The 25,863-nt window shown below is 41.6% G+C and overlaps 5 protein-coding genes across 7 annotated transcripts; 2 read left to right on the top strand and 3 right to left on the bottom strand.

The window, feature by feature from the left end:
- Positions 1 to 1,574: 1,574 nt before the first annotated feature.
- Positions 1,575 to 5,219, bottom strand: tufm (Tu translation elongation factor, mitochondrial). The gene is made up of 10 exons (XM_079177677.1): positions 5,164 to 5,219; positions 4,386 to 4,432; positions 4,160 to 4,298; positions 3,830 to 3,996; positions 3,383 to 3,652; positions 3,084 to 3,216; positions 2,801 to 2,905; positions 2,535 to 2,686; positions 2,181 to 2,300; positions 1,575 to 2,001 (listed from the first exon to the last, which is right to left on the bottom strand). Exons 1-10 carry the CDS (start codon positions 5,198 to 5,200, stop codon positions 1,831 to 1,833), a joined length of 1,341 nt encoding a protein of 446 aa, XP_079033803.1. The 5' UTR covers positions 5,201 to 5,219; the 3' UTR covers positions 1,575 to 1,830.
- Positions 5,220 to 5,987: 768 nt separating this feature from the next.
- hspbp1 (HSPA (heat shock 70kDa) binding protein, cytoplasmic cochaperone 1) lies at positions 5,988 to 8,737 on the top strand. The gene is made up of 8 exons (XM_079177496.1): positions 5,988 to 6,112; positions 6,338 to 6,473; positions 6,686 to 6,893; positions 7,033 to 7,257; positions 7,493 to 7,648; positions 7,985 to 8,081; positions 8,186 to 8,297; positions 8,599 to 8,737. Exons 2-8 carry the CDS (start codon positions 6,354 to 6,356, stop codon positions 8,671 to 8,673), a joined length of 993 nt encoding a protein of 330 aa, XP_079033622.1. The 5' UTR covers positions 5,988 to 6,112; positions 6,338 to 6,353; the 3' UTR covers positions 8,674 to 8,737.
- On the bottom strand, positions 8,736 to 11,435 carry tmem86b (transmembrane protein 86B). The gene is made up of 3 exons (XM_079177499.1): positions 11,198 to 11,435; positions 10,802 to 11,045; positions 8,736 to 9,973 (listed from the first exon to the last, which is right to left on the bottom strand). The coding sequence occupies exons 1-3, from the start codon at positions 11,246 to 11,248 to the stop codon at positions 9,519 to 9,521; spliced, it is 750 nt and encodes a 249-aa protein (XP_079033625.1). The 5' UTR covers positions 11,249 to 11,435; the 3' UTR covers positions 8,736 to 9,518.
- A 700-nt stretch (positions 11,436 to 12,135) lies between these two features.
- On the top strand, positions 12,136 to 14,973 carry aspdh (aspartate dehydrogenase domain containing). 2 transcript variants are annotated; one of them, XM_079177498.1, is made up of 8 exons: positions 12,136 to 12,201; positions 12,340 to 12,397; positions 12,500 to 12,644; positions 12,783 to 12,867; positions 13,376 to 13,525; positions 13,669 to 13,892; positions 13,978 to 14,117; positions 14,789 to 14,973. In XM_079177498.1, exons 2-8 carry the CDS (start codon positions 12,343 to 12,345, stop codon positions 14,824 to 14,826), a joined length of 837 nt encoding a protein of 278 aa, XP_079033624.1. In that variant the 5' UTR covers positions 12,136 to 12,201; positions 12,340 to 12,342; the 3' UTR covers positions 14,827 to 14,973. The 2 variants fall into 2 exon arrangements, with proteins under 2 accessions (XP_079033624.1, XP_079033623.1); XM_079177497.1 differs by having other exon boundaries at positions 12,138 to 12,228.
- A 109-nt stretch (positions 14,974 to 15,082) lies between these two features.
- gys1 (glycogen synthase 1 (muscle)) lies at positions 15,083 to 24,186 on the bottom strand. 2 transcript variants are annotated; one of them, XM_079177494.1, is made up of 16 exons: positions 23,896 to 24,186; positions 21,433 to 21,551; positions 20,885 to 21,066; positions 19,802 to 19,993; positions 19,370 to 19,555; positions 19,030 to 19,174; positions 18,665 to 18,782; positions 18,403 to 18,523; positions 18,200 to 18,306; positions 18,003 to 18,062; positions 17,548 to 17,740; positions 17,202 to 17,328; positions 17,007 to 17,102; positions 16,739 to 16,902; positions 16,559 to 16,639; positions 15,084 to 16,441 (listed from the first exon to the last, which is right to left on the bottom strand). In XM_079177494.1, exons 2-16 carry the CDS (start codon positions 21,548 to 21,550, stop codon positions 16,187 to 16,189), a joined length of 2,145 nt encoding a protein of 714 aa, XP_079033620.1. In that variant the 5' UTR covers position 21,551; positions 23,896 to 24,186; the 3' UTR covers positions 15,084 to 16,186. The 2 variants fall into 2 exon arrangements, with proteins under 2 accessions (XP_079033621.1, XP_079033620.1); XM_079177495.1 differs by lacking the exons at positions 20,885 to 21,066; positions 21,433 to 21,551; positions 23,896 to 24,186 and adding an exon at positions 20,293 to 20,408 and having other exon boundaries at positions 15,083 to 16,441.
- Positions 24,187 to 25,863: the final 1,677 nt, after the last annotated feature.

Here is a 25,863-nt window from a genome sequence, read left to right as displayed (position 1 = left end):
AATAACATAATAACATATCGCACAGAAGGGCTCTATTATTCAAGCAATACAACTAATAGTGTTGCTAACGTTTCAAATGTCTTTGATATGTCCACATTGGGAGGTTGTTGTGACCAACATGAAGAACATGTGAAGAACATGTAAACAACATGTGAACAACATGTGAATAACATGTGAATAACATGTGTGTTGACATGATTCAGTCACAGATGAACTCTGGCTCGAACCAGAATTCTTTTAGAGAGACAGTTAAAACCAGTACTGTATCACTGACCACCAGTATATACTTGTGTTTACTGTCTGCTCATAGAACTGATTTCGCTCGTGGAGAGACATTCATCGTCCAGCTGAGCACATCACTCAGCAGTACGAGCAGCTCCAACCTCGACTCCTGCAGACATACAGTATTTGATTACAGCAACAGGCTGATTGGATTACAGGAGGTACCGACTCAAATACCTACAGCATACACAGAGCAACTGGAGAACCAGCGAGCAGAGAGGACACCAAATATTAACACAAACACCAACATGGTCAGCCCGGATTATCACATAAAAGACGCTATACCTTCAAAAACTATTAGCACTTATTAAGAAGTTCAATGTCAGCCATGCTCTTCTCTCTCAGGCTGACGCTGCTTGTCATCTAACGGAGATGTGCTTGTTCTCATTTTGATTTGGTGAAATCAGTGGATTGAATTGTTTAACTGAATATGTATTTCTTAATTTTAACACAATCACAATGTATTATAGTATTAGTTATAATGTAGAAATATTATCAAATATTTTATTATTTGTGCAATACTTGGTAAATCTTAAACATTTCTGTAAAGGAATTCTTGATCTTGCATAACAGGAGAGAGAAAGACCCACTTTATATCCATCACCTCTCAGGACACCATGCTGAGGAAGAGATCAAGTTATTTCATATTTCAAAACATCTTCACCCAGAGAACAAATGGAGTTGATAGTCATAAATACATCAAACACAAACTGTAGACTGAAGTTGTCTTCTAAGTTACTAGTTTTAGTGAATTTAACTTGTTTTCACAGAAGCTCATTAAAAAGAGTAGTTGAGACTCCAACTGACTCCCTAACTATTGATAATTAATAATCATTTAGCAAATAACGAAGCACCTCTTTGCTGCCCTCATGTGGCATATTAGTCTTGTAACATGCAAATCTTACAGGCCTTCTACACAGAAGACAGTTTGACTTGCCAGAGTAGGAAGAGATAACAGGTGTAAATAATGAAATCAATAGTAGCTGAATTCAATTTAGCTGCTTTGAGTTCAGGTTCCTGTTTCGTGCAAGCTGGCTCACTGTAACTGAGACATTTGAATAGAACCGATCCATCATTAGTCTTATTAGAAACACCTGCGCTTTTCCTACTGTGAAAAGTCAACATGTTTGTTAGTCTTTAGCTACAGATGTATACATTAAGATTCTGTATGAAAGTGACATAGAAATACATTTCTTATTTATAGTATTTTCTTCTTTTTTTGTGTGAAATTGATTTTGCTAGCAAACGCCACCACACGAACAAAGGAGCCATTTAATTATTAAATACATTTTATTACATAAATGGCATTATTCTGACAGTCTGGCATTTTAACATAAAGAGAGATAAACATATCAGATATTTTGGTTGGGTGAACCTGCACAACAGAGCCACGAATTCCTTTTAGTCCTTTCCTGTTTGAAGTTTGTGCAATGGTTTATGTACTTTATTTGTATATTTCTATAATTATTTGATTTGACCAGACACAGACAACCACACATCCTTCCTCCCTGACCCTCCCCCTAACACAGTCCTCTGCAGAGTTTCCCTTCAGCCCCAGTTGGTCTGGTCTTCATCTTTAGCCGCCAGGATGTCTGTGACCAGGCCGGTGCCGATGGTCTTGTTTCCGTCTCTCAGGGTGAACCTCTGGCCCTTTTCCAGAACCATTGGCTGGCGGAGCGTGAGCGTCAAGGAGGTGTCCTCGCCTGGCATTACCATTTCCTGAACGAAGACGAGAGCAACAGACAGAAGAGTGGTTACTCTTCTTCATTTACTTTCAAACTGCTTTTACAGATTCGACCTGAAACATGACGCACACGATGTTCACAACATGCACTAGCTGGGTGAACTGTTGTGGACGGGATTTAATCTTAAAAACAGTATTTGAGAAACACACAAACCTTGTCGTCGGGCAGCGTGACTCTGCAGGCCATGTCCCAGGTTAGAGAGAACATGACGGGCATGAAGTTGGTGACAAACGGTTTGTGTCTGCCTCCCTCCTCCTTACTCAGAACATACACCTGGAATACAGGAAGCACAAACACGTCCACACACACATCAGAGTTCAGGTTACTGGATGCAGTGAATTATGTATTTTATGGGTTAGAATAGCAAAAAACTAAACTAAAAATGATTTACAATCATGTTAGTGCCTTTGTCCTGTCTCCACTTACAAATTAGCCATTTAGATGAATTGATTGTTCAGAAATATTTCAAAATGAGTCAATAACAACGGCAACTTTGTGCTCTCAGACCTGGGCCTTGATTGTCTGGTATGGCATGATGGATCCTGGTTTGCACATCACCATCCCTCTCCTTATGTCCTCTCGCTTCAGTCCTCGGACCAGAGCGCCCAGGTTATCTCCAGCTTCTGCTCGGTCCAGAGACTTGTGGAACATCTCAACACCTGAGCAAAAACAGGACATTTCCCCTTTAATATGTCACCTGGTGGTTCATATGCTCTGTAAACAGCACAGGAGCTCCTTCTCTTGAGTTTCTGTTGCTTTTTCCTTTCACTCACCTGTAACCACTGACTTGAAGCTGCGATTGTGGCCCACAAACTCACAGTCGTCTCCTTTCTTGATGATACCCCTCTCCATAGTACCCGTCACCACAGTACCTCTGCCTGAAGGACACAAATGATAACACTCAAATTTAAAGCAAGTTACTTTTTTGAGACGCTGCATTTTACAGCCAGCGGGGCAAATCAGTAAAATGTTACTACTAAATACAGGGAACTACATAAAAGTTGCAAATTCATTACAACTAACTATTAGGCTGCATTCTTTGTAATATCTTCATACCTGGGATTGAATAAACCCCTTCAATGGGCAGAAGAAAAGGTTTTTCGAGCTCTCTTTTGGGGAGAGGAACGTAAGAATCCACAATGTCCAGCAGATTCATCACTGCTTTTACACCAAGTTCAGGCTCTCGGTTCTGAGATGGAGCAAAACAAAAATTCAGTCAGTTCGCAAACAGATGCTTCACATCAGAGACTCAAAATGTACAGACAGGGCCGTAAACTACAAGTGAATTCAACAGTGGTTCAGATCAGCACAGTATTAACTAAACTGAGACAAATGGCTGCCAGCGGTCCCCTTACCTCCAGGGCGCAGAGGGCTGAGCCTACCACAACAGGCGTGTTCTCGCCATCATAGCCAAACTCTGTGAGCAGCTCGCGGATCTCGATCTCCACCAGCTCCACCATCTCCTTGTCCTCCACGGCGTCGGCCTTGTTGATGAAAACCACCACATGCTCGACGCCTATCTGCCTGGCCAACAGGAGATGCTCTCGTGTCTGAGGCATCTGGCCGTCAGTGGCCGCCACCACCAGGATGCAGCCGTCCATCTGAGCTGTGCCAGTAATCATGTTCTGAAAAAAAAAAAAACAGTTCAGGGTATTTAAAGGGGATTCATTACCTTTTTAAGTAATTTATAAGGTACATAATTAAGCTTGACATGCTTAAGGAGAAATAAGGATTCTAAAAAGCTCAAATAAGTTGCATCATCGGGTTGGTTGCAGGTGCTTTGTAGTAGTAAAGCAGATTACCTTGACGTAGTCGGCATGACCAGGACAGTCTGTGTGAGCATAATGTCTGTTGGCTGTGGTGTATTCCACATGAGAGGCGTTGATGGTGATTCCTCTCGCCTTCTCCTCAGGGGCATTGTCAATCTCTTCATACTTTTTAAAGTTCGCACCACCAGCGTCAGACAGCACTGAGGACCCCAAAACACATCGAGGTCACAATTCTGATTTCTTGTTTCACAACACTGGAGAGATGAGAGCTTTGCCATAAGTCAGTGGAGCCATTTAAGTGTCTAGATCAAATCAAATGTTTCAGTGTGTTAGATTTAAAAGCTGGGACGTCAGTGTTTCTACCTTTGGTGATGGCTGCAGTCAGGGTTGTCTTGCCGTGGTCAACGTGGCCAATTGTTCCAATGTTGACATGAGGTTTTTCTCTGCTGTAGGTCTTCTTAGCCTCTGCAGCAAAGGTTCGCCGACTCAGAGGCACAGCAGACTACATGTCAAAGACAAAGCCAGGAATTATACAAAAGCATAATCCACGTTAAACAGTCTGTACATTAACGTTTGTGGACACACTCACCAATTTGAAGGAGCTGTGCAGAAGGCCTGGCGAAGACAGCTGAAGGGCTGTGATGAGGGAATCAAAAGATGAGAATAATGTAAATTAAGATCATTGACAGGATAATCCAGGAGAAGTATTTTATCCTATAATTCCCCAACTACATGTTCCAGTTTCAAAATAGAAGAATAAAAACTTTTTAAAGCCATTTTAGCTTCACGAGGGGCAATACACTATTCTTTTCTATTTCAGTCTCACTGCAAAAATGTCCCACAGCCACTCAACCTGACCAGCAGGCTGTCAGTGTCTGAACATTTTGTTGCTGCCTATTCAAATAAAGTGTCAAATAAGCAAAAATGTAACGCATAACTGTCATTATAATTACATTACATTATTTATTTAGGGTCTACAGCTAAAAGCAACCATGCAGCACTTGACATTATAATCTAACGAACCTTTAAAACCAGGAGACTCAACAGTGTCATTCTCCTCCGAATAAGCGACTGTTAGTTATTTAAACAGTGAGCTTCAGTAGCTTTACAGCTTTCTATAACATAATCAAGTTTCACTAATCATCAGTCAGTCCTCATCCTCGGCTAGCTGTATCGTTAGCTAAAACTCATTGGTAACGTGACCTTGCTCTGCTATCGAAGAAACAGTAGCATCTCATTTTTTTAAGAGATTATGTTGCCACAAAAGTAAAAAGCATCTCCTTTATATGTGCAGAACAAAGTGGGTGCTATGATTATACAAAAATGCATTTAGAGTCGGTAAGTACAAGAGAATTAAACGATTTTACCGGAGAAACATGCACGCAGACCCACGAGCGCCGCCATCTTGGATGGTTAAGCAAGCCAAAGAGCAGCAAAAGATGAAGAGAGTACCAGACCAGTTCCTCAGCTGTCGCACCAACCAGCTCCACACGCAGACACAAATTGCGGGTTTTTATTTTATTACAACGGTATATTAGATAGGTATGAAATATAATGACCACCACCACTACTACTAATGACTTTAATACACATGTAACAATTAAACTAGTATAATAAGAGAATTACTAAACTGTTGGTTTTAAGATACATACAACAAATCAGTAGTACGTTTTATATTATTCATCAATCATAAAATCACATACATTGTAACATCATATATTATACAAAATATATATTCATACTGCACTGCGACCAGTCCAGGTTTTACCCTGCCTTCGACCAATGTCAGCCCCCCCCCCCCCCCCCGGTTAAATATAGTGGATGGATTTTAATATTGGTATTTCATATCTAAAACTGTTACTTCGTTTGAGGAAGAAGAGATTCATCAGAGGTACTCCTCTCTCTGTTACTGAAAATCTCTGAACCTCGCGCATGCGCGTCCGAACGTCAAGGATTTACCGTAATGACGCTAATATGGAAGAGTTTGCTGTTGTACCTTTCAAAAACTGTTGGTTGTATTACTGTCAGCTTTGCTATCTTGTAATTTTTGTAGAACTAAATCTGCGAAGCCAATGTGAAGACTGAAATGACTTCGCGTTGAGGAAAGACTTTGGCGAAAAACATTTTGCTAGCCAGTTTGGTTCAAAGTTTACGGTACATCATGGCAGCCTCCTCGCCACTCGTGAGTTCAGCTTAACGTTAGCTAGAATGTTCTAGCACACTCGTGTTGATCTGTATAAAGGTGAGCTCACGTACTTTAAAAGACTCAGTGAGTGTGTCCATTTATTCAACACTGTTTATAGGACTCGTGTAAAGGTAAGTTGTGTAAAGATTAGGGTTTGAGTAGGGATGCTGTTTGTTTTTTTAATTATTATTACTATAAATAGTGCCTTGCTAATGCTAGCATCTTTAGACTAAAGCTCAAGGTTAAAAACTGTCTGCTGGGTTTGGGATTTATATTTACAGGCAATGACTGCTGCTGCACGTCAACTCTGAATTCAGTTGTCCCTGTCCCGCTTGTTTTGATGTCTTGTTTCTTAGCTTAGCGGTGCACATCATGGCAGAAGACAAACAAGCCAGGAGATATCCCCAAAACCTCCAGGGGGTCCTGCGGCTGGCAGTGGATGCAGGATCAGCCGCAGAGGGACCTGACCCTGTTCAGCCAATGTCAGAGGAGGTAAGGGTCTGTTAAATGTACATTTCAAACCTGAGAGGGTCTATTAAGGAGCATGTGTTTATAAAAATTGATGAACATCTTTGACTTTTGGACTGATGATGAAGTGTTTTAAAAGGACACTACCAGTTTTTATTTGTATCCATGAAGACCTCTACCTTCCATCAAAGGTAATTGAGACACATTGTTCTACTAGTACTCTTTCTTTGTTACAGAGGAAAATCTGGCTGAGAGGTGCTCTATCAGAAGTCTGCAAAGGGCAGATGGATGAAGTGGAGCAGATAAAGCAGTGCTTGGACATCTTACGCCAGGAGGGAGTGAGCGAAATGGAGAGAGAGGTAGAAAATGAGAGGGATGAAGATGTGCGAGAAAGAGCCTTTGAGGTGATGTCAGAGTTGTGTGAGAACCTGGACAATGCAAGAGGTTTGTAATGAATACTATTAGATTTTTATTGATCAGATGTCAGCATTGACCTCGAACTAATAGCTACTGAGAGGTTATGAATACAAATACTATTTGTTGGCTCTATCCTGAGTGTGTACCCTGTTCCTCTGCTTCACAGACCTAATGACTCTTGGTGGACTGAACCTGTGTATCTCCCAGTATCTGTGTCATGCCCAAAGTGGACTGAGGTGGCGTGCTGCCCAGCTCATCGCTTCCAGTGCTCAGAACATGCCGGAGGTGCAGGTCCACTTGTTGGGCCTCGGGGCGCTGCCAAAGCTGCTGCAGCTGACAGACTCAGACCCCAACCCCACCGTCAGAGTAAAAGCCCTTTACGCTGTGTCATGTGAGTATCTTAGACAGAGCTGCAAACGTTTACTACAAAACACATTATTGCTCAATACTGTCTACTTGAAACTAAGTAGTAATGATACTGACTAGTCGTTTAATCAGAAGCGTTAATGGGTTTTCTGACAGCATTGAAGCAGAGCGTGTAAAGCATTTAGACTAGATTGTAATGCTGCCTGCGTTCAGGATACACCTCAGAACAGAACTGTAACTTTCTCTGGTTGTGACTTTAGGTCTGATTCGAGAGCAGGAGACAGGACTCCAGGCGTTCTTGTCCCATGATGGCATCTCGGTGCTGATGCGAGGCATGCAATCAGACATCGAGAGGCTCAGGGCCAAGTCTGCATTCCTTCTGCTCAACCTGCTGACGTCACATCCCGAACAGAAAGGTACGAATGAGAGAAGCATCGAAACAGTACAGTGCCCTTAAACAAAGCTGTGGGTTTTTTTCATTTTATATTTTGTCAATAAGGCTTTCCTGGTTAAATAAAGGTAAAAATCCAAGCAGTTAATTTTAATAAACCACACTGAGTTGAGTCACAATAGATCAGTTTTAGTTAGTTAATTAGTTTGGATGTTAAATTAGGGCATCCGTCCCTGTGCCCAATTTCTGCTCTGATCACAGACACTATAGATGCTGTACGCAGAGTTACAGTTGGGGATGCATTGATGTGACTTTCTCAGTCCCGATACTGATATCTTTATCTGTTTCCTCCGTCCTGCAGACACAGCGGTCTCCATGGGTATGGTACAGCAGCTGGTATCTGTTCTCCGCACACCACACTCACCTTTCCATGAGCACGTGCTTGGCGCCCTTTGCTGGTAAGAAACGCTCTCTACCTTTCTGTCTCCAGTACTCACAAGTGACACCAATTCATGGTACACATTAGTAATCGCACCCTTTTGTGTGTCTGATATCTGTCTAGTCTGGTGGAAGACTGTCCACAGGGTCTCAAAGACTGCAGGGAGCCTGCTCTGGGTCTAAAGGAGTTACTCAGACAGCAATCCAGAGAGCTCCAAGGAAAAGAAGAGTGTCAGGTATAAGTCTTTGAGCCTGATGGTGAAACTGGGTTCAAGTATTGTGGGAATTCAAGACTCAAATTTAGCAGAGGAGTTGTCTGTTCTTGTGTACAAAACTACTACTGCACAACTGCAAAATCTACAGTAGTAATTCTATCAAAAAGCAACCAACTGTTGACTATATACATTTTTAATTACTAACTGCCACCATGTCGATACTTGTAGTGAATCTATTCCAATGTATTACAATCAATAGTCTAGGTTTAGGCTTAGTCCTTGTCCAGGAAAGCTTCTAAAGCCACATTTTTGTTTCCAACAGGAAGAACTGGACTTCTGGGAGCGTTTGAGGGTTATTTGTTTCCAACAGTCGGATGACAATGGGATGGATCGCTGAAGTCTTATTGACCTCACTTGTGTTGGTTTCACTGTGCAAAGATGTAACGGAACATTCATGATGTTAAGCAACATTACTGTCTGTTAAGACAGATGCTGTCCATATGTTGTATGTCATGCAGGAGCTGGATTTTACTGTAGAAATAATTATAATGTATAAGCTGTTGTTTTAGTCTAGTCTTTTCAGTTCTTCATAATGTCAAACCAAATACCAATCTCCATCACAGGTAGTATGTCATGTATTTCCTATTTCAACTGTTAATAGTTACATGTGCAACTTATCTTTAATTGTTGTAGGTCAGGTTTGTCTGAAGGTAAAGTATTTCCATTTTATTTTAGTTGATTGTCTCTTAAATCAGGACAGAATTCTGTAAATCCTTGTTTATTTTACACAATATTTATTTATTATTAACAAAACAAATTGGTCTTTATTATATACATAAAATGGCCAGCTCACATGTGGAAAACATGCAAAATCTACACACAAACATTGTCATACAAAATAAAAATATTTTGGCACAAATCACAGAATATAGATATTCTTCTAACCAATATTTGTGGAATTTCTTTTAGTTTGTAGACTGTGGTATTTTAATATGTTGTGAGTATTAGTATGATTATTCAAACATAAGCTGTGAACACGTTAATATCTTGACTTTTCAAAATGCTCTTTTACTCCATCTTTGGCACTAGCCAGAAGCTTCCAAGTGCTGACAGTAGTGTCCTTCTGTTCTCCTCTTTACTGTATTTAATGGGTTCATATTAGAAATTCCAAGACCTAAAGGATTTATAGGTTAAATGATTTTACCAGGGTGATGGAGATAATTCAGACTCTAGTGACACTGTTTAGGAACTCTTCCATTTTGCAAAGTCCTCCTTGTTCACTGCATTTACATCGCCCACAGCTATTAGTAGCTGTGCCAAATAATATGTGACCATGACAAGAGCGTTACCGTGCTCCATTGGTGCAGTCACCTTAAAAACTTGCAGAGCCAGTGACACGTCAGACACCATGAAGGACAAACCTCCTAACAGTGTTGCCACATTGCGGGTTCTGATAGCTAATGCCCCCATTAGAACAATTAAGACAACGTAGACCCCCACAGCTGGAAGCAGTATGTCGGAGTTTGGCGTCTTCTGCAGGAACGGATATATGTAGATGTAGAAACCTCCTCCCACCATGATCAGGATCAGATACAGAGAACGAATCCAGAAGGAAGAGGAAGAGGAGTATGCTGTGTAGCGACTGGAGAGGAAGGTGAATGAGTACAGCAGATGAGCCACAGCAAAGGCACCCATTCCTGAAACATGTGTGAGATGTTAAGGACAAACATGGCAGGTATCTTTGCAGCTTAAATTTAGAAATTTAAAAAAGGGTTATTTTTAAAATTACATTTATCATACAGGCAATGCACATGTATTTTCTAATTATAAAGAAAACAACTTTAGTTGCAATTTGAAAATGCCTCAATTTGTGCTTCTCTCATCTACATAAATAGAATCTGCATTCACATGTAGAATCTGTAGGCAACGGGACAAGAACTGCGTTACAAATGGCATACTTTTCCCATTTAGTACGTGCTGCAGCTGCCTTTACAAAGTACATACTGCTGCATGCAGTATACATTCATCTGAGGCATACTACTTCCTCATAACATGGCCCCTTGAACTTTGACCCTCTTGCTCATATGTCTGCTGCGCCGAGGATTGTGGGTCAATAGCTAGAAAGGCATGCTGGTATGCATACTGCAAAATGCGACCGGATGTAGAAGGGCATCCTTGTATTTTTTACATACTGCATTTGACACACTAAGTAATGAGACATACTAAATATATTTCTGGCATACTAGGTAGTGTTATAGTTTTGGTTTGTTGCTGAGTAGTATTGATCAATCACTTTTGAGCAGACTTTAGTTGAATCCAAGTAATCAGTCTGTATGGAGAGCAAAAGAGGAAGAAATCATTGGCTGAAATGCCATCGTCTGATGATGATTTAGCTTTATATCGACTCAAACTCTGGACGCCAGAATTATAGCCGCTCGCCCCTCGGGTTAGGGTTAGGTACATCCATCGCCAGACCGATATCCTGAGATGGGTTCTGAGATAGAAACTCTTGTGCAAACTCTTACCATGCAGAAAAAGCTCAGGCCATACCAGGCAGCAATCACCAACAGCAGAGAGTAGCAATCCTCCCACCACACCCAGGACACTCTGACCGCCATTCCAGCTCAGCACCACTGCAGCCAATAGGAGTATTGGTGCTGATTTGACACCTGCAGACATGATGGATGCGGTTGAGTCAGGTGTCCAGAGGTAGAAGAACACAGCTGCAGAAAAAAAGAAAGGCAAGAGAGAAAGAAGGAGAGCACAGGACTAATAGAGAGAGAGGAACAGAAAGAAACAGGGAGACAATTCACAACATGAATTAGGCTGAAATTATGAGTTTCATCTTTTCCACATAGAGAAAGTTGTTGTATGTTAAACAACTATTGACCAGTGACTATAAATAAATGATTTTTAGGTACCGTGTTTCTCCTCTTCCGCCTGTCATAGGCATCTGTCTCAAGGATGTCCATCGTCTCAGTCAGCGCTGTCGTGGACTCCAGCAGATCTCTCAGCTGGATGAACCTGTCTTGTCTTCTTGACACCTTCTACTTTCTTCTGTCTTCGCTTTCCTGTCACATGTAGTCGTCAGATGTTCTCGTCAGATGTTCTCGTCTTGTTCCCGTCTGTCTCGGATCTCTGCCACGTCTCTCAGTCTGTTGCTATTTCATAGCAATGAACTTTGGACCGATCTTTGCTGTCTGATTGCTCTCTGATAATCAATGTTCTCATGGACAAACATCTCACCTTTGACCTTTTCAGCTAGAATTTATTGCCGACATTAACTCATGAGGAGCAAAGTTGAACTAGTAGAAAACTCCTATGATAAAGGTTGATTTCTAACTTGTGAACGTATGATTATTGTTGGTAATGACAAATTATTAATGGCCAGGAAGGGACTTCCTTTGGGAAAATCGTTGGTTCATATCTCTAGACCTTGTAGGTGATGCAACATGAGCAATTCATCTCTGCCACTATGACAAGAGAGATAAATGGTTCACTAATGTATGTCAAGGCTGGAAACTTAAACTCTGACACGGTTCAATTTTCAAAACTATTAAATGTGAAAGCAAAATGACCTGCTGCTGTACAGGATTATTTTCCAACAAATGTTTTGGGGGTGATAATCTTAAAGAAAAAACAAATGTCACATTGCGTTGTTCGAGGGTCACTAGATGTCCACACTGCTTCAGATTTCTCCAAAAAATGAATTGTTTCAATGCATCTGGATTTGGAGTTGTTTAAATGGATGTAGGAGGAGCTCAGCATGTAATCCATTCCACACGCTGAAGAACTAACAATGATTAACTATGGCCTCTCTGAGTCAAACTTTGTACTGTGCTTGCCCAGAATTCCTGGAGTCGTGGTTCGGTTGTATGCTTCACGTTGGGAGTAACACAGCTCTTCTGGGGTTTGGCATTATCTGGTGAGGAGGGCAATAAATAGTATACAGGTAAAGATAGGAAATAGGGTCAAAAGCAAACATGTATGTGTGTGTGTTGGTTTGTGTGTTCAAGTTGCAGGTGAATGTTCTTTTCCCAGCATGTTTCTTTTGTCATCACAGGACATGGCCACCAGCTCTTCCTCCCAAAGGATTGGGGTTGTAGGCTACGGACATCTAGGTCTGAACTCTCCCTCTCATACTGCAGACACACTTTCTGACATACATCCTTTTGAGTCTTTTGTTTAGCTCTATTCATCACGTGTGGGTGTGTGTGCTTCAGGGCAGTACCTGGTGGAGAGGATCCTTAAAGATGGAGCTGCTCTCGGTCTAACACTGGCTTTTGTTTGGAACAGAAATTCTGACAAGCTCAAAGGTTTTGTTCCTGATGAACTTATACTTGGTGACCTATCATCCTTTGCAGACAGGTGCAATAACACACATATGTAATATAAACCCATAACACCAGTATTTGCATCTTACATGATCTCTGTGCTACCATAGACAACATGAATGACAACGTTTTAGAAAACTTTTTTTATAAAACTGTGTTTTCTTTTTTACAGGAGATGTGATGTGATTGTAGAGGTGTGCCATCCACAGATAGTGAAAGAATTTGGCTTTCACTTCCTGTCTCAGTCTCATTTCATGGTAAGCTTCTCTGTTTGTGTGGGAAAAATGGCTGCTGCAAAACAGAGTATTTCTTTTTTCTTTCTTTTTTAGCATTTTATGTAGAGATATATTATCCTTAATAAATCCTTTGCTTCTTATGTTCCTGCTCCTTAAGAAGACTAAAACAGATAAGAGTAAGACAGGTGACAGGGTGTATTAATGTTTATAAGTGAGATTTTTATTTTGATTAACTGGACAATGGTCTTTTCTAAAAAGGACATTTAGTTGTTACAGTCTTTTGGGTTTTCTGTATTTTACGGATTGTTTGGCCAACTGTCAACATTTCAACATGGCATTGTTTTCTTTTGTTGTCTCCAACAGATGATCATTTTATTCTTAAAATCAAATCGGCACTGCATGTATCCATTACAGAAAATGAGAACACATAAGCTGACACAAAGTTTCAGCAGTCTGTTAATCACAGAATTATAACCTTATTATACCTTAATTATATCCTCTTTTGTGCCTTTGTTTCTCCTCCTCTCAGGTGGGCTCTCCTTCTGCCCTCTCTGATCCTGATCTGAACCAGAAGCTGCATCAGGCGGCTCAACAGTATGGTAGGACACTCTACGTCCCCAGTGGTGCATTGTGGGGAGGCCAGGACATCCAGAGGCTGAATGACAGTGGAGCCTTGAAGGTACAATAACACTGGGGCAGTGCAGGTGTGGTGTTAGCGAAAGGCATGCAGTGGCCACCCTTCACATGGTTTAGACTTTGAGAATGAAAGTGCAGCTTGCAAATGGCAAATAAACTATTATGTTGTACTTGACTTGTTTTCAGGCTTTGTTTATAAGAATGTCCAAGCATCCATCCTGCTTCCGACTGACTGGAGATGTCCTCTCTGATTGGACGGAGGAAGAGGGCAGGCGTGTTTTATTCAGAGGCTCAGTGGCAGAGTTGTGCCCACTTGCTCCAAACAACGTTAACACCATGGCAGCAGCAGCAGTGGCAGCAGGAACACTCGGCTTTACTGGTGTTCAGGGAGAGATCGTGTCTGACACGGCGTGAGTTTTTCTAAAAATCAGATTGAGCGGATGCAGCCTTTCATATCTGTTTAAATCCCACTGTTCATACCTTTTTATGCCCCAGGTTAAGTGACTATCATGTGGTGGAGGTAGAGGTGACTGGGCCCAGTGGCTTTTCAGTACACACAGTGAGGAGGAATCCAGCCAAACTTGGAGCTGTAACCGGCAGTGCAACATACAACTCCTTCTGGAATAGTTTACTAGGTGAGTCCTGCATGGTCAGATCCTTTACTTAAGTGAAAGAACCCAATCTAAAAATAATCATAATTGCAAGCCCTGCATTCAAATTCATACTAAAGTAAAAGTACAGAAGTATTATCAGCAAAGTGTACTGATGCTTATAGTGTCAAAAGTAAAAGGCCCCTGTGACATATTGTTAATACTAATGCATCCGTAGCATTTTATTGGTAAACTAGTTTACTAATTTATATCCAGTAGTTTAGTCTAGGGGTTACCAACCTGAACAACTTGTGACAAAAGGGTCACACGAAACATCGGAGTTGTGAGATGATTAATGGGGTTGCCCTCAAACACTTTTTTGCAAAAAGGGTTTGATCTTTAACAATGTGATGTATTTACTACAATTATCACTTGTTTCGCTTGATAAAATCTTAATTTGAAAGGTAACGTGTATTAACAGCTGTCAGATGGATTAAGTGGAGTCAAAAGAACAGTATTTTAAGGTCCACCTGTAGTTTAGGGGTCAAACCATTAACTTCAATGTCTCCAGTCAGTTGTAAACAATGATTTAATTAGTGTGTCATAACATTGGTGTTTAGGTCATAAAAAAAAAGATCTGGAGTTTGTTTATGTGCAAATAAGTAAATTGTTGGCAATTCTGCTTTTACCCTTTATATATATTTTTTTTCTTTTAGTTTGCAAAGGTCACGGGGGCCGAGTTTACTTGTGCTGAAGCAGATTAGAACTCTGCAGGATTCACTACGACACAGCAAGAAGATCCAGATAAATCAGTGTGGATGGTGTCACTGGATCCTTGTGTTACTGAGAACTTGAAAACCCACAGACCCTTGAATATGTGTGTTCCAATAAACTGCATACATACAAAGAATGAAGAGAAAGTTGTCATTTGTAAAACACCAATAGGTATATATACATATTTAAACTTTATTAGTTAATCTGATGCAAGATTGTAACAAATGATAAAACTCTTACAGGGGGGGGGGGGGGGGGGGGTTATATGCCTGGTAAAATCATTTTCCTCTTCCATTACAGACAAGTGTATAGTCAAGTCTAGCTATTTGCCTGCCATCTCTCACAATCTTTACCCAAAAACATTGTTATCATCTCAGTCCCTTTTTGTCCCGTCCATCTCACCTCTATTCCCTTTAAAATGTTATACTTGTCGAAACAGGCAAACCCAGGAATAATCCACACAAGCGCAGACAGATAAAGAGGAGCGTGAGGTTGTTAATTGGTGATTGCCACTGAACGGCTGTGATACTAAGGCGCAAAACAAAAAAGAAAACACACACTATTCTCCGAATGAGAAAACTGACCTTTTTTTGGTTTCTGATGCCATTTGTTGTTGCTGTGTATGTGTTCTACATTATATTTCCACTCTGAGAAGTTGCGTAGTAAACGAGGCATTTAAAAGACAGAAAAAGATGCTACAAGGTGGACAGTTGTGTTCGAAGCTCTGTATCATCATCATCATCACACTTCTAAGCCAACCAAGTAAAACAACAGGTGCTCTCTATGTGTACTCGAAGCAAATGACACCATCTTCACATGAGCCTTTTTTTAAACCAGGAAAATAGCTTTCAATAAGTCCAGGTGACAATCTGGTATAAAGGAGGGTTGTGTTCTTTCCCTGCTCTGACCCACGTTTGAAACAAGTATAAAAACTCCTCCAGCTACTCAAAATAATCCTCTATTATTGTTTCAATGTTTTAGACCTACAGTATGTTATCCAGTGTTAGTACACTACAAAATCCAGCAATCCTGATTTGTTTTCATTATTGAGCTTTCTTTAGCCCTTTCTAGCTGCTGTATTTACTCCTCAAAGCAAACCACTGCTGGTGTAACTGAAACATGTCAAACAGACAGACTTTTTCTAAAGATTCTGAGGTACAAACAGGTTGGGAAGACACTGACAGTGATGTCATTTTTCACAACAAGCCGATATTAAATGTATCACTCGTGTTCACACAACTATAAAGTACATGGATGACTTAAACGATTGCCACAGATAAAGTTTCACTAGTGAGGTTCAGCATGTACTGCATGTGTATATATATGCGTTTGTGCATGTCTCAGTTTTTCTCGCTCGTGACAGGATCGCCGTTTCCATTGGCCCCCAGGACAGCAGAAGACTTATTTTTGAATGGCAGTGTGTAGGGCTGGCGGATGTTCACCCGGTCCTTTTCTGCCTCCAGATCTTCGTCGTAGCGTTCTTCTTCGTCATTGTCGTCATTGTCCTCACCCTCGCTGTGGTGGGGGGAAGAGTGGCGGGACAGAGCTGGAGACGGAGGCACAGAAGCTGGTCGAGGGTAACGGAAACCTGAGGTCTGAGGGGCGAGAAACAAAAGGCATCAGAATCTCAATCAGTGGAGGTGTGTAAGGATTTGTGAAATAACAATAAATAGTGAAAACTTTCTTTCATCCAAACACACGTGTTAACTTACCGAGGTGGGCTCATGAAGTTCATACATGTAAGTTTCAGGGAAGGCTTTAGCCAGGGCCATATGACGGGCAGATATATAATACTAGTGCAGAAATCAAGAAAAAAACAACAACATTAATCCATCGTGAAGTTGAGCAATGATCACATGAACAAAATATTAGTTTTAGATTTTGAATCTAACCCTGCCGAGGTATCTCCAGTCCAAGAGTTCGCTCAGACGCTCAGTCCGGTTCCTCTGGATGATCCGCTGGCGTCGGCTCTGCTTGCAAAACTGAAACAGGAAGGATGTGAGCTGGTTACACGACTCGTCGACCCCTCGATACCGGCGGTCCAGGATGTAAATACCTGCAAAAAGAAACATCATGATGTGAAAGAAAGCATCAGTTATCCCTGCATATGTTTTTAAAAGACATACTTGGAGTTAAACAGATAAAGTATGAGAAACGCACCATATGCTGAGGGGTCTGCTATGTGCTCCTCCATGAAACAGCCAAAGCCTGACAGGTTAGTTGAGATTGATGGAATTCCCATGACTGTGCACTCAGCTGACAGTGAAAGAAACAGTAAGGCCCGATTAATAATTTTGATTTTATACAACAAACCCACACACATAAATACACCTTGTCAGCATGCATGAGTCATACCTGGTGTGTAGCCCCAAGGCTCGTAGTAAGAGGGGAAGACGCCGAGGTGGCAGCCTCTTACAAACTCCTCATAATCCATTGGAAGTAGAGGAGAGGTGGACGAAAGGAACTCAGGATGGAAGATAACCTAAAGGAGGGAGAAGCCATTCAGTAGGAGTATTTACTATATTCTCGCCCACAAAATGGCGCACTAAAACGTCACAATATGGAATGATAATCACTGCAGAAACTTAAATCATCTACACAGCTGATATATTATAGTCGAGTTTAGAATGCCTTTAAAACATACAAAGGTGAGAAGAAATAATTTTGTGGGCATTTATGGACTACTGACAGCTGAGCTTACCTTGACACGGTCAGCAGAGCTGTTGAAAAGGCCGATGCGGCGGACACAGTTAAGGATGGGGTCGCTGCTGTCGTCCAGCATGTTGTGAGTGCAGACTGGAGGCTGGCATTGTCTCTGAGTCGCGAAGATGGCACGCTTCATTATGGTGAAATCGTCTTTGTCCAGAATTTTCGACACATCTGGCAGTTGCCCACTGATGAAGACAGCTTGTTTTAGACTTGTAAAATGACTACAATAGAATATTTATTAGCATGAATAAACTCAACCAGTTTGTTTGAACAATGGCTACACAAAGAATCTGAATCTAGGTATATATAGGTCTGATTGGAAAATCCTTGATTACATTTATTAACAAATGTTTGTTATTAGGTAGGTTTCTTACTTTCATCCTACTTTATATTTGATGGCATTATAAAACAGGTCATTCCACATTTTACTGAAAATGGCCAACTTACACGAGAAGTGAATCATAAAGTTTCTTTCCGAAACGTTCCTTCACAGTCTGAGCAGTATCCCTGTCAGGGGAAAAAAACAAAGAAAATGCAAGTAGAATTAGACAACTTCAAAACACTTTTCTGAGTGAATGAGTGTAGCAATTTGGCTGTCTGGCCTTATCTCGTTTCATATTGGTTAACATGAGAAGAAACTTCACCAGAGCTGTTTCCTGACTGCTTGGCCCTTCAAGGTCTCCACATTGAAGTTGTTTGTCCGAGCTGGCATGATGAAGAACGCAATGACGGTCACGTCACTGTGATTGACCTGCAACAGTCAGACCATACAGGAATATGGGGTCACATTTTTACACCTAAGATTCACCTTCTTCCTTCTCACACACGCACACACACACACACTTACCCTCAGTAGATAGTTGAGTCTGGCTAAAGCTTCCAAGAAGATGTCGGCACCTTTGTTGGAGAACTCATACCTTCCAGCAATAAACAGGAACAAAGACTTGTCCAGATTGAAGTCAAGGTGCCTGGTGGTCAAACACAAACCAAAATCTGTCACAAGAGCTGGATGAGTGTAGCGCTTACAATCAGAACATTATGATAGTATAGTTTTTCACTAGAATAACGGTTTTGACTGAGCTGTGAATGTTGAGTGATGCGTGTCTAACCCGTAGAAGTGTCCCCTGACAAACTCCTGAATCCGACTCTTGCTCTGAGCGTGGAGGTTTTGAAACTCATGCACGGCTGAGAACTTCTTCACGTTGAGCCCATTGGGAGTGACAATGTCTGTTTGTGATGGGAGAGGTAAAGGGCATTAAATGCAAAACACAGACACAGAGAAACAGTTAGTCAATTATCTAAATAGCTAGGTAGCTAACTTTGTGAATTAAAAGTTTAATGCATTGAAACATTCAGTAGGAAAGCAGTGAGAAATACATCATATCCTCGCACAGTCAAGGCCTGATGTGTCTGGCCAGTGACAAATGACGTTAGGAAGTTTCTGTATTTCACACATCAAATCACCTCCACAAACCTGGTGCCCTCTTGAGCAGGTACTCTGCCTCAATGGCTGTGATCTGTGACACAGTGGTGAAGACATGAGCACAGTGAGCGGCCGCCCGCTCCAAACAGTAGCGGTGGTAAATCTGTCTATCGCCTGCTTCCTTATCCACGTTGAACTGAATGGGACACAAACACGAGAGGGAGAGTGCGATGAAGTGTACATTTCTTGTTGAATATCTGTCTGATTATGTATTCATTTTAAGAATCAAAGTCAGCTCGACAGTTAAATGGCATCTTTCTATTATTTTGTTTTTGCTATATTACAGTGCTGCGTAATAAAATCTAGACAGGTACACAGTACAGACACGCACGTCAGCAAGTTTGTTATAGAAGTCGACACTTCCAGCACACAGGTATCGTCCCAGCAGTGTGGCATGAGTGGTGAAGATGGTTGCGATGGACAGCTTTCTATGTCTACACAACACTAAGCCCAGGCCGGCCAACCACTCATGGAAATGGGCCACGATGTGCGGAGGCTCCTCACTCTGGGCCGCAAACTGCAATGTGGGAGAGAACAGTGTTAATATGGACTACACACTTACACACCAATATGAATCAAAACACAACTTATATTTCATGCGTCTTCCTGGGTTTTGACATTCCAAGCATTTAGACTTTTCAAGGAGCAACAGCCCAATCCGTGTTCTTTCTGCACAGTATTCAATTTCTCCTTTCGACTAAAACAAACTCAACATTGCATTTTTATTGAAATTCTTGTCACTTTAAGTTCTCTTGCTGCTGACCTCTCCCAGAAGCCAGGCAGTCAGGAAGCCAAACAGCACGGCATCGTTGGCCTCCCGGTCAAACCATGGCACGCCGATGTCACAAAGGTCCCACAATTCCCTTTTCCAGCTGTCAAGAGACCAGGCGGTAAACGCAACATCAATCAGAACAACATAGGGACTGCCCTCAATGAGCCAGCGCCCAAAGTAGACCTGCAGGGAAATGGAGAAAAGGGGGGAAATTAACTTTAATTCTTCATGCCACACACCAACCAAAATAATATAAACCACTCGCATCTCAGAAAACACATTCACTTTAGTATTAAGAGTTGCCGCTGCTGCAACAACTCCTATGTTTTTTTTGCATTCATTTTTTGCTATTTACGTTTTTCTCAATATGTCGATAAATGGTTCTAATCCTTCTCTTTCAAATCAAAAAGTACTTTACTTGCAGGACACTCTGCCTACTAAAACTGGATTTAAAACAGTCTAACCACACAATACAAGATTACCTTGATGAAGTTTGTCAAGCTAGACACAGAAGTGCAAAAAAAGTAAGTCACTTCAAGCATCAAGTATGACTAAACTGGAATACAGGATATATATCTTTTAAAAACACATTTCTCCACTGCACTCCGACACAGCACAGAGCTCACTCACTCACTCACTCACTCACTCACTCACACACACACACACACACACACACACACACACACACACACACACACACACACACACACACACACACACACACACACACACACACACACACACACACACACACACACACACACACACACACACACACACACACACACACACACCTATTTCTGGAGTATGTTTTTGAGACAGAGAGACACTGATACAACCTCTAACCTTTGAGAGGAAATGTCACCGGGTTCAGAGACGTGGTCAAGGCAGAGTATGAAAGAGGGGATGATCTCTAACTGGGTTTGTAAGTGTAGTTCACATTCACCATACATTCGCAAATCTCCCTCTATAAACCCTCCAACTATTTGTAGTAATAATGACTGTCCTTGAGTGGAACATACAAAATTAACTCTGAGGCGTATATATGTGTTTACTGTGTGCGTGTGGTAGTACCTTACACCCACTCGCGTTCATCTTGTCAATGGTTCTCTTCAGCACGGGGTTGGTGGGCTCGATCAGCTCCACCTGAGTGCGCACGTTGCTCTCCACGTAAGGGCCCACCAGGAAATAGTTCTCCCCCCATTCGTCTGCGGTCATACGGGCTTTGGTCTGGATGACGGTGTAGATGCCTCCAACTTCACACATGCAGCAAACGTGCCACACGTACGCACACAAAGTAGAGACAAAGATATAATATGATTTAACCTGAAATATATGAAGCATTATGGTGACAGGTCTCTCTTACAACTAGAAATTATCTGAAGGTTATATCCTGTGCGACTGATCAAGATTAGACATATACATGGAAAGTACGAATGTAGTTTTTTTCATTCATTCATTTATTAAGCTGACGCTTTTATCCAAAGCGACTTACAAAATGCATTCGGCATGTATTTTCATTAAGTATTCACATATGGAAACCATTTCATTTCCCAAACTTTAAAAAGTAAGTGCAGACACAAATACACTTAAGCAAGGACCAAATTCACACACACACTTGCCTTTGTTGGCGACCTCCCACGCAATTTCAAAAAGAACAGCGTCCTCCAAATCAAACTCTTCATCCCACTCCTCCAGTCCTGACAGGGACGTGACAGAGAGGCTGCGAGCCAGCGGCATGCTGGGTAAACATAGAACACACTCAGCTGAGAAGGGAGCACCTTCCAACTGTGTATACACCATACATGTCACACTTGTCACTTATTTACCAAAAGTATTGTGATGTGTGAGTAATTCATACTTAGAACAAGGCTTTTACATCAAAACTTGTTCTTTGTTTTTATTTCTTTCCAAAGAAATTTAGCAGCTTATATTTTTATTTTAAAACATTAACTTTGGGATACAAAAACATGTTTACATTTGCAATGACACTCTGACTTTAAACCAATTGATTGGCATTAAAGAAACTGAAGGATTACATTTTTTTCCAATGCAAAGTAATAGCATCAGTTAAACCTGAAGTGTAAATGACACCATTTTTTAAACAGCGCAACATTTTGCAAGTATGTCGTCAACAAACCCCACATCCTATTTCACAAAACTATTACATTATAGCTCCGTGGTGTGAACACAGCCATTCTCAATTATTTTACCACTATAACAATCCTCTCTGGTGAGATGATTACATTTATACTAAAAGATTTGATTTCTTCAAAATTCTGCCTTTGTAATAAACTGTTTCAAACATTTTAATTTCCTGGTGACTTAATAAGTCTAACCTTTGGCTGTTATTATAGGAAACCCTGTGCAAACAAACAACACTGTAGTGGTACATTGATTGATAGATATTTACGTAGACGTGTGTATGTTTGTGAGCGATTGTGCGTCAACAGTATTTGCTCTGTCTATAATCTGAGATGGTCAAAGGGCTTTTTCTTCCTACTACTGCTGCTTTTAACAACATAAAACACACAACTGTAGTCATGCGTATCAAATCCATCTCTACGCAAAAATTACAAGTCTGCTCTGTGAAATTTGTATCGTAACCAAATTAATACACCAGATATGCACTATAAAGACCGTAACTGCATCCTACTGCAGCAAAAGAAGTTTAATTATCCAGCTTCCTATTAGTGCTAGAGACATGTGGAGGAGTGCATTCCTGCTGACTGAGTGAAAGATGCACTGAATATACAACTTTGTGTTATGTTCCTGCTTGCAAAAATGGTGCAACTTCCTGAACAATTGGGGGAGTGTCATGGGAAAGACAAGGGCGCAGACAAGGGCATGGATCAGTTCACTTGTTGATATGCTATGAAATGTTGAAATTGTGTTAAGACGTGTGGAAAACTACAGAAACTAAACAGTGCACAAACCCTGGGTTACACACAGACTTCCACCTGTACGACAATCCTGTCCACAACTTAGTGTTTTACACTGCCGACCAGAAATTCAATCTAAGTATAGGCCTTCTACCGACAAGCTGATCTCAACTTCTTAAGTGATTGTGCTGACTAGCAGATAGCAGTGGACCAAAGGGAGTTGGTGTAAAACAGTCGGTCACTGTGCAAGCCTGATAATGGCCCAGATAAACCAGAACACACAGAAACAATATGATTGGAAAGTGCTGTTCAAACTGATTAAAAAACATCTTCTAAAATAAACTTCACCTCAGATATGCACACCAGACCAGCTTAAATAGAACTCCCCCAGACATGTTTAAGAACAATAGAGTAAAAATACATACTTTATTAAAAATCCTTTGAATTGCATCTACTTATTCTCCCATGTTGAACTACATTACATAGAATCTATGAACATGCAAATATTTTCAATTTCAATGTGAAAGTAGCATATTATTCTGAAGAGACATAAGACAGAGAAGTAAAAACAAAGGATCTATTTCAAAAAAGGCGTTTTATAGTTTGGTGTGATATAGATAGAGAGACAAACAATCATCCTGTTAAAGAGAGTAAATACCACAGTGGTTAAGTGAAAGTGCTGCTCATTTCTTTGGCCCCCCTGGGATTCCCTGGAGCTCTCAATTGAGGGGCACCATCACCTGTTTGGTACACCACTTTATGGATGCTATATAATTAACTACCGACACTCACATGGACATGCAGTAACAATTAGCACCATCTTGCCCTTTACAATGTCATACCCTTTACTAACAGTTTGGTTTGAGCGGCGCACTGGGCCTAAAAGTCTGGCAGAGGACAAGACCCAAATCAGGCCATGAAGGACGCACTGCACGTCAGCTTCGGACAGCGACAGCTCGTCCAACGACTACAGGCGACAACAGACCCATAAAACCAACAGCAGACCTCCTGGCTCAATATGCATGCTGCAGTATGTATCGTCTACGTTTCCTCGTGAGTTGAGGAGCGAACGTGACATCAAGCACCTACTGCAGCTGCGGACACGCGCAAAGGACACAGCGTCCCGATGCGCGTCCCCGTCTGGTGAGGAAGTGTTACAATATGATCATTTTGGAAAATAAAAAAAGGCAGATTTCTACTCACCCTTCGGTTTTGTCACAACTTCACGAAGATGAGCAACACATTGGCAGCTGTCGCGGTCAATCCAGGAAAAATGTAACCCAGCTGAGAGAGAGGAAAAGGGGGCGGATTTTCTAATGACAGCGATTCACATTGGTCTGGTGCGTTTACTGTCAGATGAGGGCCTGGGTAGGGATGCAGGAAGAAGGGTGGGTTGGTGAATGCGAGGTCTCTGCTACCACATTATTCATGAGCTTCATTCCTACTGGCCTCAGTCTCCGCTTTAACTCCGCCCCTGCACACAAAGTGACGGGAATTGGGCGTTTGCTTCGACTGAAGGACGCAATTGGCTGAGCGTAAGTTAAAGGGTGTTGCAGTGGTTGGCCAATTATCTTTTCATCCATACAAAAGAGGGGAGTCATAGGAAACCGGGTAACTTTATCTTTTTTTTTCCAATGAGGAGGGAGAGAGTTATTTATAATGTATTTTAAGGGTGAGAGCATAGTTTTGGAGAACACAACGTGACCAGTGACATTAAGAAACCCAACCCCTCTACAAATCTCTGTGATGTACTGACCCTTTCCACTGGCGACCATCTGTCTAACCTCCCACAACCTTCTATCCCTAAATAGCCTGAACACATGGTATGTATTGGTAAATTTGCTGAACCTGTTGTTAAGATAAGATAAAATAATCCTTTATTAGTCCCATTTACAGGATAACAGCAGCATAGTGGATAGTGCAAACGGACAAACAAGAGACACAGTTAGAAAAACAAGATCAAAACAAGTATAGTAAATTGAAAATCACACAGTAAAGGTATAATAAATAAGTAAAAAATGTATAAAAACAACAATAACTACAATATTATATAGTCCAACTGAATGGTTGTTAACATTGCACAGTGGATTGAACAGATTATTTATACAAAAATCTTCATCACGTGCGATGTCAGTGCCACTGGCCTGTAGCTGTTGAGGTCCTTGAGGTGCAATGTCTTTGGCACTGGTACCACGCAGGATGTTTTCCACAGTTGCGGCACTCTCTCCAGCTTCAGGCTCAGGTTGAAGATGTGCTCCACACAGCTGGTCTGCGCAGGACTTGAGAAGCCTTGAGCTGATGCCATCTAGACCCGCGGCCTTTCTTGCATTGATCTTTCTCGCATTGATCTTTCTCTGTTCTTTCCTCATCTTGTTTATTGTGAGGGACAATTTGCAGGGTGGGGGCTGTGTGCTGGAGGTTGTTGGTGGGGGGGTGGGACATTGAACAAGAAGAGCAGTGTATGTGGAGGGTCGAGGGGAGCTGAATGGTGGGGGAAGGGCAATATACAAGGGGTGCAGAAGAAGGGAGTTGCAGCAGCAGGGAGAACTGGATAGGGGGAAGGGAGGATGATCAAATCTGTTGAAGAATGGGTTCAGATCATTCACCCACTTTTGGTCCCCCACAGGCTGGGAGTCGGGTTCCTTGTGGCCAGACATGGTCACAAGGAACAAGGAACAATGATCCTCCATTTTCCTCCTATATCTGTTTTGTCTTCCCTGATCCACCTCCTCAGTTCCCTCTGCACAGTCTTCAGCTCCCCCTTGTTACCTGACCTAAATGCCCTCTTCTTTCCTTGAGGAGGGCCTTTATCTGAGGAGTAATCCAGGGTTTGCTGTTGGAAAAACACTGTACAATCCAGGTGGGTACGGCATTCTCCACACAGAAGTTAATATAGTCTGTTATACAATGTATGAGACTGTCAGCATCACTGAAAACGTCCCACATGGTTGAGTGAAAACAGTCCTTCAGAGCCTCATCCGCCTCCTTGGGCCATCTTTTGACTCTGCGAGTGACTGCTGGTGCACGAGAGGTATACACAGGCAGGAGGTGCACCAGGTTGTGATCAGATCTTCCCAGGGGAGGGAGAGGTGATGAGGTGTATGCTTCCTTAGTGTTGGCATAAAATAGATCCAGTGTTTTATTGTCTCTGGTGTCGCATGTAACATATTG

Source organism: Pholis gunnellus (assembly GCF_910591455.1).
Source record: "Pholis gunnellus genome assembly, chromosome: 17".
NCBI classification, from domain to species: Eukaryota; Metazoa; Chordata; class Actinopteri; order Perciformes; family Pholidae; genus Pholis; species Pholis gunnellus.
This window is presented reverse-complemented; position numbering and strand designations above follow the sequence as displayed.